The 9,420-nt window shown below is 54.5% G+C and overlaps 1 protein-coding gene across 1 annotated transcript in view; it reads right to left on the reverse strand.

The window, feature by feature from the left end:
* MATN1 (matrilin 1) overlaps window positions 1–3,888 on the reverse strand; it is a 7,809-nt gene extending 3,921 nt beyond the window's left edge. The window contains exons 1-3 of the mRNA XM_024766862.1: window positions 3,755–3,888; window positions 1,691–2,037; window positions 351–573 (exon numbers count right to left, since the gene is read on the reverse strand). Of these exons, the coding sequence (XP_024622630.1) occupies window positions 351–573; window positions 1,691–2,037; window positions 3,755–3,845 (661 nt within the window). The 5' untranslated portion in view covers window positions 3,846–3,888. The remainder of the gene's footprint in view (window positions 1–350; window positions 574–1,690; window positions 2,038–3,754) is intronic.
* Window positions 3,889–9,420: the final 5,532 nt, after the last annotated feature.

The raw sequence follows: 9,420 nt of genomic DNA on the forward strand, positions 1-9,420 counted from the left end.
AGGTTTTTTCAGGCCCTCCCCTTACTGGCTTCTGGCCCCTCCTTGGTCCCTGCCAGTACTCTACCCAGAAAAGGACTTCTTTTTGGTATCGCATTTCCCCAACTCCCTTAACCCCAGGCAGGGGACAGCCCCCAGATCAGGCGGCTCTGAGTCCTGGCCCCGACCCCGAGGTTGGCTCTGTCTCAGTCCCTGCCCCCGTATAGGGCACCCGCAGCCCAGGCCCCGCCCCCACGCTGCAGCTCTAAGCCACGCCCCTTTTCTGGCCCCGCCCAGACACCGGTACCCACACACACACACACCTCACTCCCCCAGCACCCCTCCCAGCCTGGTCCATCCCCCGCCCCACGCACAGCAGAAGGCCTCCTGGAACTTCTTGGACAGCTTCTCGATGACGCTGTAGCTCTCCACGTAGTCCACGTGCTCGTCCTGAGGCTCGCTGGCGATCTGCTGCAGCGTGGCCTTGTCCACACGGCCTACGCCGATGGCGAACAGCTCGATGCCACTGGCCCGGGCCCGCGCAGACACGTCCCGCACGCTGTCCTGGGGCCTCCCGTCCGTCACCACGATGACCACCTGCGATACACACGCGGGGCGTGTGTGAGGACCCGGCCTCCCTCCCCGCGCTGGGTGGGCCGCTTGGCCCTCCAGTAAACCCTTAGGATGGTTGACATAAGAGGAGGCTGACCCAGAAGGGCGGAGTGGCTAGCCCAGGTCACACAGCTAGTCGGCAGCAGGTGGATCTGGCCCCCCACCAACACCAGGCTTTGGGCCTAGGGAAAAGAACCTGGAGAGCGGAGGAGGCAACAGGTTTTCTCTGACTGAGAGACGTGGCTGAGCTGTTCTCTCATCTGACTGTGGGCTCTAGGTGTCTCCTCCCTCAGGCATGACCGCCTGAGGGCAGAGCCTCGTCTCCCCTGTCAAACGAGGGCCTCTGACAGCCAGGCCCAACCTGCGCTCAACACCGTACAGTTCTACCCTTTGGCCACCAGAGGGAGGCAGAGGCTACGGAATGGCAGTTTTTCCTCCGATCTGGACATTTTCTCCCGTAAGCCCTGGGAAGGAGGCTGTTCCCACATTGATGCCCAAGGAATGAAGGAAGGTGATGCCTTTTCTCCCTCCATTCCCCAAGATACTACCTGCCCTTTCCTAAGAGGAAAACACTTCCCCTCCCACAAGGCACCTGTGTGCCGCACCCCAGAAAGGGCAACAGGAGGGGACCCTGGTGCTGAGCCTGGCCCTCATCACCCCCTGCCAGAGCCTGCCCTGAAGTTGGATCCTCACAGCTCTGCTGGAGTCTGAGACTCGGCATCCAGCCCCCTTAGCTGCTTTTCTCCTTCTGACCTGGGTCTGCTTCTGATTCCTGAGTCCCCACCCCTGGCCCAGATGCCCAACCCCTTGGATTGGGTCTTGGTGATCTGACAGGCCTGGGTTAGAAATGCAGCTCCATGAGGCACAGCTCACCTTCCTGAGCCCCTGTTCTTTCATCTGGATAAGGGGGGTGTAGTGAGGCCCACATGAGACGATTCATGGTAAGAAGCCTGGAAGGGGCAGCATTATTTTTAATATCATTACTCTGGGGCCCCTGGGGAGCAGGCTTGCACAATCTCTTCCCCTCCAGAGGCCTAGGCTCCTGGCACTGAAAACCTAGCTCTTCACTGTCACCTGCTGCCATGTTCCCGTGAGTCCCCACCTTGCTGATGTCCGGTGAGCTGGGGCGACCGCCCTCAGCATCGCTTAAGGCCTTGGTGATGGCGAACTGGATGGCCAGGCCCGTCATGGTGCCTGTGGACAGCGGCTGGATGCGGCGCACGGCCTGCAGCAGCATGGCCTTGGAACCATGGGCCCGCAGCGGGAACTCCTGCTTCACGGAGCTGGCGTAGTTGACCACGCCCACGCGGGTGGCATTGGGCCCCACGTCCAGTGACTCGATGACCTGGGACAGGAACACCTTCACCTTCTCAAACTCCACTGGCCGCACGCTGCGTGAGCTGTCAATGACGAACACCAGGTCTATGGGCCGGGTCCGGCAGAGGTGCCCTGGGAGGCGGCAAAGGTCAGGAGGATGGACCAGAGACACTCAAGACAAAGGAGCGGCACACCAGCAGCTACTTAGGTCTGGACGTGAGGCCTCAGGCAGAGTAGACCAGACATGAACCAGGCTGGCTGGGTCCTATCATCAGTGTGGGGACACTGGAGCAAGCAACTTGCCAGAGGTTGCTCAGCCCGTGGGAAAGACAGAGGCTCAAATGGCGCCCTCACCTCTCTGAGCCTCAGTTTCCTTTCTGTACAATGAGCAGGTGGTCCCTTCCTTACAGGATCCTTTGAGGACAAGCAAAAAGGCACGTAGGGTGCCAGCACAGGGCTGGCATGCAGGGTGTTCAGGGGGCAGCAAAGGAGAAGACAGCCTTCATGTCTCAGGTTTCAGCCCAGAGTGGCTACCGCCAACAAGGGGCAGCTCTTTCCCCTGGCTGCGCAGGAGGGCCCTAAGGGTGGGCCCTCGGGCGGGCGCAGCCTTGAAGGCCAATGCAGCACCTGTCAACATGGCCTCTTTCATCTGAGCATTAAAGCAAATCAGCAAAGCGGACCCAGTTTGCGTCGATCTGCCAGCTGGTGTCCAAGAGCGGGAAAAAAGGCAGGAGCTCCCACTGGCCACCTTGGCAGCCTGACCAAGTGGGCCCCCAAGACACACCCCCAAGGAGCGATGTCTTCCCAGACAGCCTGGGAGGCAGCGCCATGTTCTGGGTGGTACACAGAGCCCGAGTGAGGTAGACAGGGGTCCAAAGCCCAGCTCAGCCATTCTGTGGCCCTGGGCAGATCATTGCATCTTTGAAGCTTCACTTTTCTCATCTGTCTGGAGGGAAGAATAGGCCTAATGCCTGATGTTATCACCGGCCTGGACCTGCAGCCTGGTGGGACTTAGTACAAAGGCCAGCCCCCTCCGTCCCACACTGAGTCTGAGCTGCTCCCAAACAGGGATGCAGGAAGAAGAATCAGGAAAGGCAAGGTATGCGGGACTGTCCCAGCCCCCAGCCACAGTGCCCTAGGCCCGGGCATCAGAGGTCCTCCAGGGACCTCAGAAATCACCTTGCAGCTGGCTCCCCAGTCTCCACTAGCTGAGGCTACAAATGGGTAAACTGAGGCCCAGAGAGGGTGAAGGAACTGGCAGTGGATCAGGAGCCCAGGGGCTGAGGCTTTCTCGCTCTGTGGTCTTAGACGGGTCCTCTCCTCTCTGGCCTCTTTTTCCCCATCTGTACAGGAGGAGTTGGGCATTCTAGGATTCTGTGTCCAAGGCTGAAACTCAGAGGGGTACAGCCCATGGGGAGGCCAATCGGGAATCTGCTGGAAGGGCTGGTGGAAGGGGGAACCCCTTCTTGGCCACCCCCACGTCTGCACTTATTGGAGAGCCGTGAGCTCAGCCCTGGGCCTGGTGCAGCCCCAGATGTCAGCAGGCTCTCTGGGTAGCATCTGCCCTTGGTGACGCAGAAGACCGAGGGCCCTGCAGTTTGCGTGGTCCCTGAGGACAGCCTGGGAGCTGCAAAGCCCAGAGGGAGGCTCAGAGAACCCCACTCATGTCCCTGGAAAGAACAGACAGGGTCACTCTGCCCTAGCCCTTGTGACTGTCACCATCTCTGTCTGCTCCTGGGTCAGCCTGCAGGCCACCCCTGCCTCCCTGCCCCTCTCCCCATCCTGGATCCCACTTAGCCTCTGTCTGTCTCGGTGCCCGGTGTCCCCCACCTCACATGGGCCCACTCACCTCTGGACAGGGGCGCAAGGCCAGGTACGCGTGGGACCTGCAGCAGCAGCAGGCCGCAGAGTACGAGGCAGGGGCCACAGAGTACCCTCATGGTTCTGGCAGTGCAGGCAGTATCGGCACAGTGGTGGGGACCAGTGGGGGCCAGGTCTTATCAAGCTCGCTGCCTGCCCAGACGGCCCCCCACTGACGTGTGGTGGCCCCCTTCAGGGGGCGGGGCTGGGCTGAATGGAGGTGTGTGTGCCAGGGAGGGAGGGAGCCGCCCGGCCTGGGCTCCGGAGGCCCCTCTGACCACAAGGGCTCCTTTGCCTGCAGGAGCTGCAGCTGGAATCCAGGAAATCTCAGGTGGGTGGAGGGTGGCTCCTCCAGGGCCCAGAGCCTGCGCTGGCCCGAAGTTGCCACTCCAAGCCCAGGGAGACCTGAGTCCAGTGGCCTCGCTCCCCAGCCCTGCCCGCACCCTCATCCCACAGCTGTGCTTTTCTCGCCCCCATACCGTTCCAACCCCAGTCTCCCCGTCGGCCTCCGCTGCCTCTCCACACACGCCCTGCTCTCCAGCCGCGCCTGGATTCTGAGCTCTCCTCAAGCCTTTGTATACGCAGGACCATCTACCCATAATGCCCTTTCCTCCCGAACACTCTCTGCGTAACCCTCTTCAAGGTCATATCGGGGCGAACATGTACCCGAGCCCCTAGTATGTGGGGGGTGGTAGGGAAGGTGGTTGAAAGCTCAGACTTAGGAGCCAAGTGACCTGGGTTGGCTTTGTACTGCCTGTGTGACTGTAGGCAGGTTACTTCACCTCTCTGTGCCTCAGATTCCTCATCTGGAAATGCCGGGAGGGGTTGATTGGAAGAGCAGACTCATGAGAACCATCTCACTGAATTCTCTTGACAGCCCTGTGAGGCAACCGATATTATTACTCCCACTTCCCAGGTGAGGAACTGAAAAACAGTTTTGAAGTAACTTGTCTAAAGTGCCACTCAGTGTCAGTGCCAGGAAAGGGCCCCAAACCAGTATTCTCAGCCACCCTGCTTGCACGGGTAAAGCTTAATGGAGGGGCCTTCTCCATGCCCACCTCTCCCCTGGCTCCCCTGGGGTTAGGACCCCCTCCCTGTGCTTCCGTGCCTTGACCATTTCATCCATGAGTGGGTAAGTGTCTGATTGATTCACCTCTGCATCTGCGACCAGCCCAGGGTCTGTACAGAGGAGGCAAAAATAAGGCTTGTAAGTAAAGGAGTATAATCAGGAAAGTTCCCCACCATTGCATCTGGGTCCAGTAGTTGATGGGATAGAGCAGAGAGAGCATGGGCTTGGCCATCTGAGAGAACCACGTTCAAATTCACTTCTGCTGCTCACCAGCTGGGTGACCTGGAGCTGGTGACTTAGCCTCTCTGAGCCTCAGCTTGTTGCCATACAAGATGATAAGGGAATGGTAGCTCTTGGCTTGCCTGCCTCACTGGAACCATGTGAGGAGTCGATGAGAGGACGGAAGTGGAGATTGGGGACTGAAAGATTATCATCTTTTGGGGGTTATAATCGCTAATACTTAAGGCCTGTGACTTCACTCTGTATAAATTATACCTCAATAAAAGGAAGTGTACAGATGCTTTTTTAAAAAGTGATTGCCGGGCACAGCTGATCCAACAAATATTGTCACAGTCTTCAGTGGTGATGATGATAACAACCCCTTCCACGTGTGACATGGCACAGTCACTCGCTCTATCACCCTGTCTCCTTTGTTCCCCCAAAAACCGGTGAGGTCAGCAGATCCAAATATATTGGCCCATTTGTCAGATGAGGAAACTGAGGCCCAGAGGGGTTTGTGACTTGCCTGAAGCCACCCAGCCTGTTTAGGGGCAGAGCCAAGCTTAGAAATCAGGTCTCATTCCCCTTTGCCCCTATTTAGAGAGCAAGGAAGTTAAAAGCATTTCCCTCTGAGTTTTCCCATTTTCGTTTCATTTTTTCACAATTCACAGTCCTCCCCAGTTCCAAAAACCAGTTGAAATGGATTTCTTTTCTTCTCTGCAACTTGAAAGTCTAATTCTCTTCTCCAGAGATGCCACAGGGTGTGGTCATTGTGGCCCTTATCACTTCCCCAAATTGTGTTATGAATGTGGTATCTGCCCCCCCCCTCAAACCCTTGCCCTAGAGGATGTCAGCTCCCTCCCAGCAGGGGGCTTGTCTCTCTCATCACCAGTAAACCCCCCAGACCCAGCTTGGTGACTATCACAGGGTATCTGGTGAGCAAATGAAGAAATGAATTAAAAGAAGGAAGTAATGATGAACTGGGTCCATTTCCATGTTAACCATCAAAGGTCAGGCTGGGCTTGGTGATGGTGACCAATGGCGAGAGAGGCACAGTGCCCGCCCCCCACTCCCCTGCTGAAGGTAGACGAGCAGAACGTGAGCTGGAGTCTCCTAGCCCACCACCCCTCTCCCCAGTGGACAGAGCTGTGTCCAGAGCTCAGGGTACAAAGCCCTCTTGGCCGGGGCAGCAGCTGGGCCCATGAAACAGCTCTTTCAGCTCTGTCTCTGAATGGCAGGTCTATGGGCTCCTCAGAGGAACAGAAGCGCCTTTTCTGTGTCACCTTGCTCATTAACAGAGCCACAGAAACATGCTACAGGTAAGTTTTCAGGAACAGAGATGGGTTCCCCCCAAAGGGGCAGCTTTAACATTCCATAGTGGGAGTGGGGGCTTGGTGGGGAGGAGACCTGGAAGTTGAGTATATACATTGAGGAAAAAAAATAAATATTTGTGTTTTTAAAATGTGAAACATTTTACCCCAGGAATCAAAATCGGGAACAGTGTGCCCGGTATTAGCCAAGGAGAAAAACCACGTTGAGGGGCCTCCATCGAGGCTGCTCCCGAGACAGACAGGCAGCCGTGAAGGGCTCCCCCTGTTCCCTCTCCTTGTTTTCACACACCTCGGGTTTCCAGAAACTTAAAGACTTTAGTGTTTTATCCAAGAGAGAGCTTTTGTGATCCATTGAGAGGCCCCTGGGCACAGTGTGGGTCAGGAGAAAGCACACAGGACTCCCCCTCCTGTGCCCCAAGCTCAGTTCTTTTCCTGAAGAGCAAACCTGGGTATCTCTCGATGCAGCGCAGTCCAGGGCTGCCTGTCCCCTAGACCTTCCAAACCATCTTCACCGTTTGCTGGATCCACATATACCTTTACTATTTTTTGAATTAATCTTTCTAATGTTAAAGCAATGCACTTTTGGACAAAAATTTCTCCTCTTTCTTATTTCAAACAACAGCCGTGAAATCACTGGTTTGATGTACCGATTACATACTTATTCCAAAATGCCTTCAAATAAATTCAAAACTAATTAAACTTAACTTTTTCTTCCACGTATCACCGAAATTATCTTGCTTTCTGTCAGTGGTGCTCATGCCAGACATTGAGGAATCCTATGAAGTGAAAAAGTTTTGGAATCAGACAGAGCTGGGTTTGAGCCCCCGTTCTGTCACCTGCCAGCTGTGTTGACATCAGATGAATCCCCTCACTTTTCTGCTCTTCAGTTCTATGTCTATAAAGTGGGGATCTCAATGTCGATGTCAGAGGATGGTGGAGAACGAAAGGTATTGAGTGCCGCATCCGTGCTTACTGCTTTCCCAATGCCTTCTTGTATTAATCAGCATAGAATAGGCCAAGTTACTGCAACAAGCAAGCCCTCGGATCACAATGGCTCAACACAAGGGTCTGTTTCTCTCCTGTGACACAGCCCAGCGCTAGACAGGACCTCCCCAAAGCTGCCTCTCTCTTGGTAGCCCATCATTTCCACATCCTTTGTCTCCAGACACACGGACAAGAGAGAGAAAAGGAGCACACATCACCTGACTCCACCTGGGGATGGAATGACTCCAAGGGGTGGGATGTGGGTGTTTAGTGAGAAGGACGTGCTCTATCACGCTTCCCAAGGAAAAACAGCTTCTGTTGCCCTTATATCACCTCTAGATGAAAATTCAAATTTAGCTGGGCATTTAAGGTCCTTCAAAATCTGTTTCTTGACACCTTTTCCAGGCCGTTGCCAGTCTCTCTCCCTCCCCCCACCATCCCCCTCTCTTCTCTGCCACAGAATGAGTCACTCCCTCCTCCATCTTCTCTCACTGCACATTTTTATTGGCTTTTATCCCTTCTCTGCCTCACTTCCCCGCTCACTCCACTTCCTGGGACCACCTCCCAAATAAACAACCTGTACCCAAGTTCATGTCTCAGGATCTGCTTTGGGGGGAACTTAAGCTAAGCGAAGGTAAAGCTTTGGGGTCCAAGATGAGGATGCCTTTGGGGCCGTCCTGGGGGTTGGGAATAACAGGACCCCAACAGGTGGGGAAGGGGAGGGTCAGGAATGGAGGTGCCCCTACAGGACCCCAAGGGCAGCTAGGATCTGCAGGGCACTAAGCAGAATCCTCATTCAGATACATCTGCAAGTCACTCTCTGTTTTATACTTCCTTCAGTTACCCGCAAACTGTCGATAGTTTGGTTAAGGTGGTTCAAAAGAAAATGCAGATTCCCAGGATCCTTCCCAGACCCAGTGAATCTGTATTTCTAAGGTGCTTCTGATGTAACTAAACCACCGATCTCACCCAACCTCCCATATGAAACATAAAGTCTCTCTCTGGAAACCTGTTGTCCAGCCTATGGTTTTCAGCCTCTTGGACAGGGAGCTTGGTGCTTCTCAAAGTATTTTCCATCCAGCTCTGAGAGCGAGCCAGTCTCCCGGTATACCATGTTCAACGACCTGAAGATCATGGCCACACCCCCACTAAGCTGATTCTTCCCGAATGAAAACGTCCTCACATCCTACAACCATCCTTTACAACACATGGATTTCAGCCCATTACCAGTGGCATTTCAATTTGTCTCTCCCCCTCCTAAAACTGTGAGCTCTGAATTTAATATAATGCTCTGGCTCGCAGAACAGAATATATTTTCTCTCCCAATTTCTAAGGACCTAACTTCCCTTTGTGTTGCCTGAAATCCCTGCTGTTGTCCCCTCAGCCTCAAAACAGAGCCGCTGGAGACCTGAGAAGACCACTTGAGGTTGTGAAAACAATGGCTGGCTTACCTGTTTCATCTTTCAAAACTCTGGATCTACACTGACCAAGACTTCAGACGTGCAGGATTGTCGGTGCTGCCGTCACTTAGATGTTGAAGGACGAAAAATACAATTTCCTCCAAATAGGGAAGGGGTGCTACATTCTTCTTCCATTGCTATGTAACAAATGACCACAAACTTAGCAACTTAAACAGCACAAATATAGCCCCTCATGGTTCCTGAAGGTCAGAAGTCTGGGTTCTCTGCTCAGTGCCTCGCAAGGCTGAAATCAAGCTGTAATCAAGGCTGGGCCTTGTTCTTTTCTGGAGCTGAGGATCCTCTTTCAAGCTAACACGGTGGTTGGAAGAATTCATTTCCTTGCGGTTGTCAGACTGAACTCCCTCCCCACCTCCGCTTGCAGGCTGTGACCCAGGGGCCACTCAGCAACCAGGGGTCACCCGACAGTCCTTGTCATGTGCTCTCCCCCAAGGCCTCTCACGTGTCACATCTCTCCCATGCCAAACCTCCTCTTTCTGAAGAGCCCAGTCCCTTTTAAGGGATCAACTGATCAGGTCAGTTTCACCCAGAATAATCTCCCTTTCTCAAAGTCAACTTACCAGCTAACATAACC

The sequence above is a fragment of the Neophocaena asiaeorientalis genome, unplaced genomic scaffold (assembly GCF_003031525.2).
Source record: "Neophocaena asiaeorientalis asiaeorientalis breed wild unplaced genomic scaffold, Neophocaena_asiaeorientalis_V1.1 scaffold79, whole genome shotgun sequence".
NCBI lineage: Eukaryota > Metazoa > Chordata > Mammalia > Artiodactyla > Phocoenidae > Neophocaena > Neophocaena asiaeorientalis.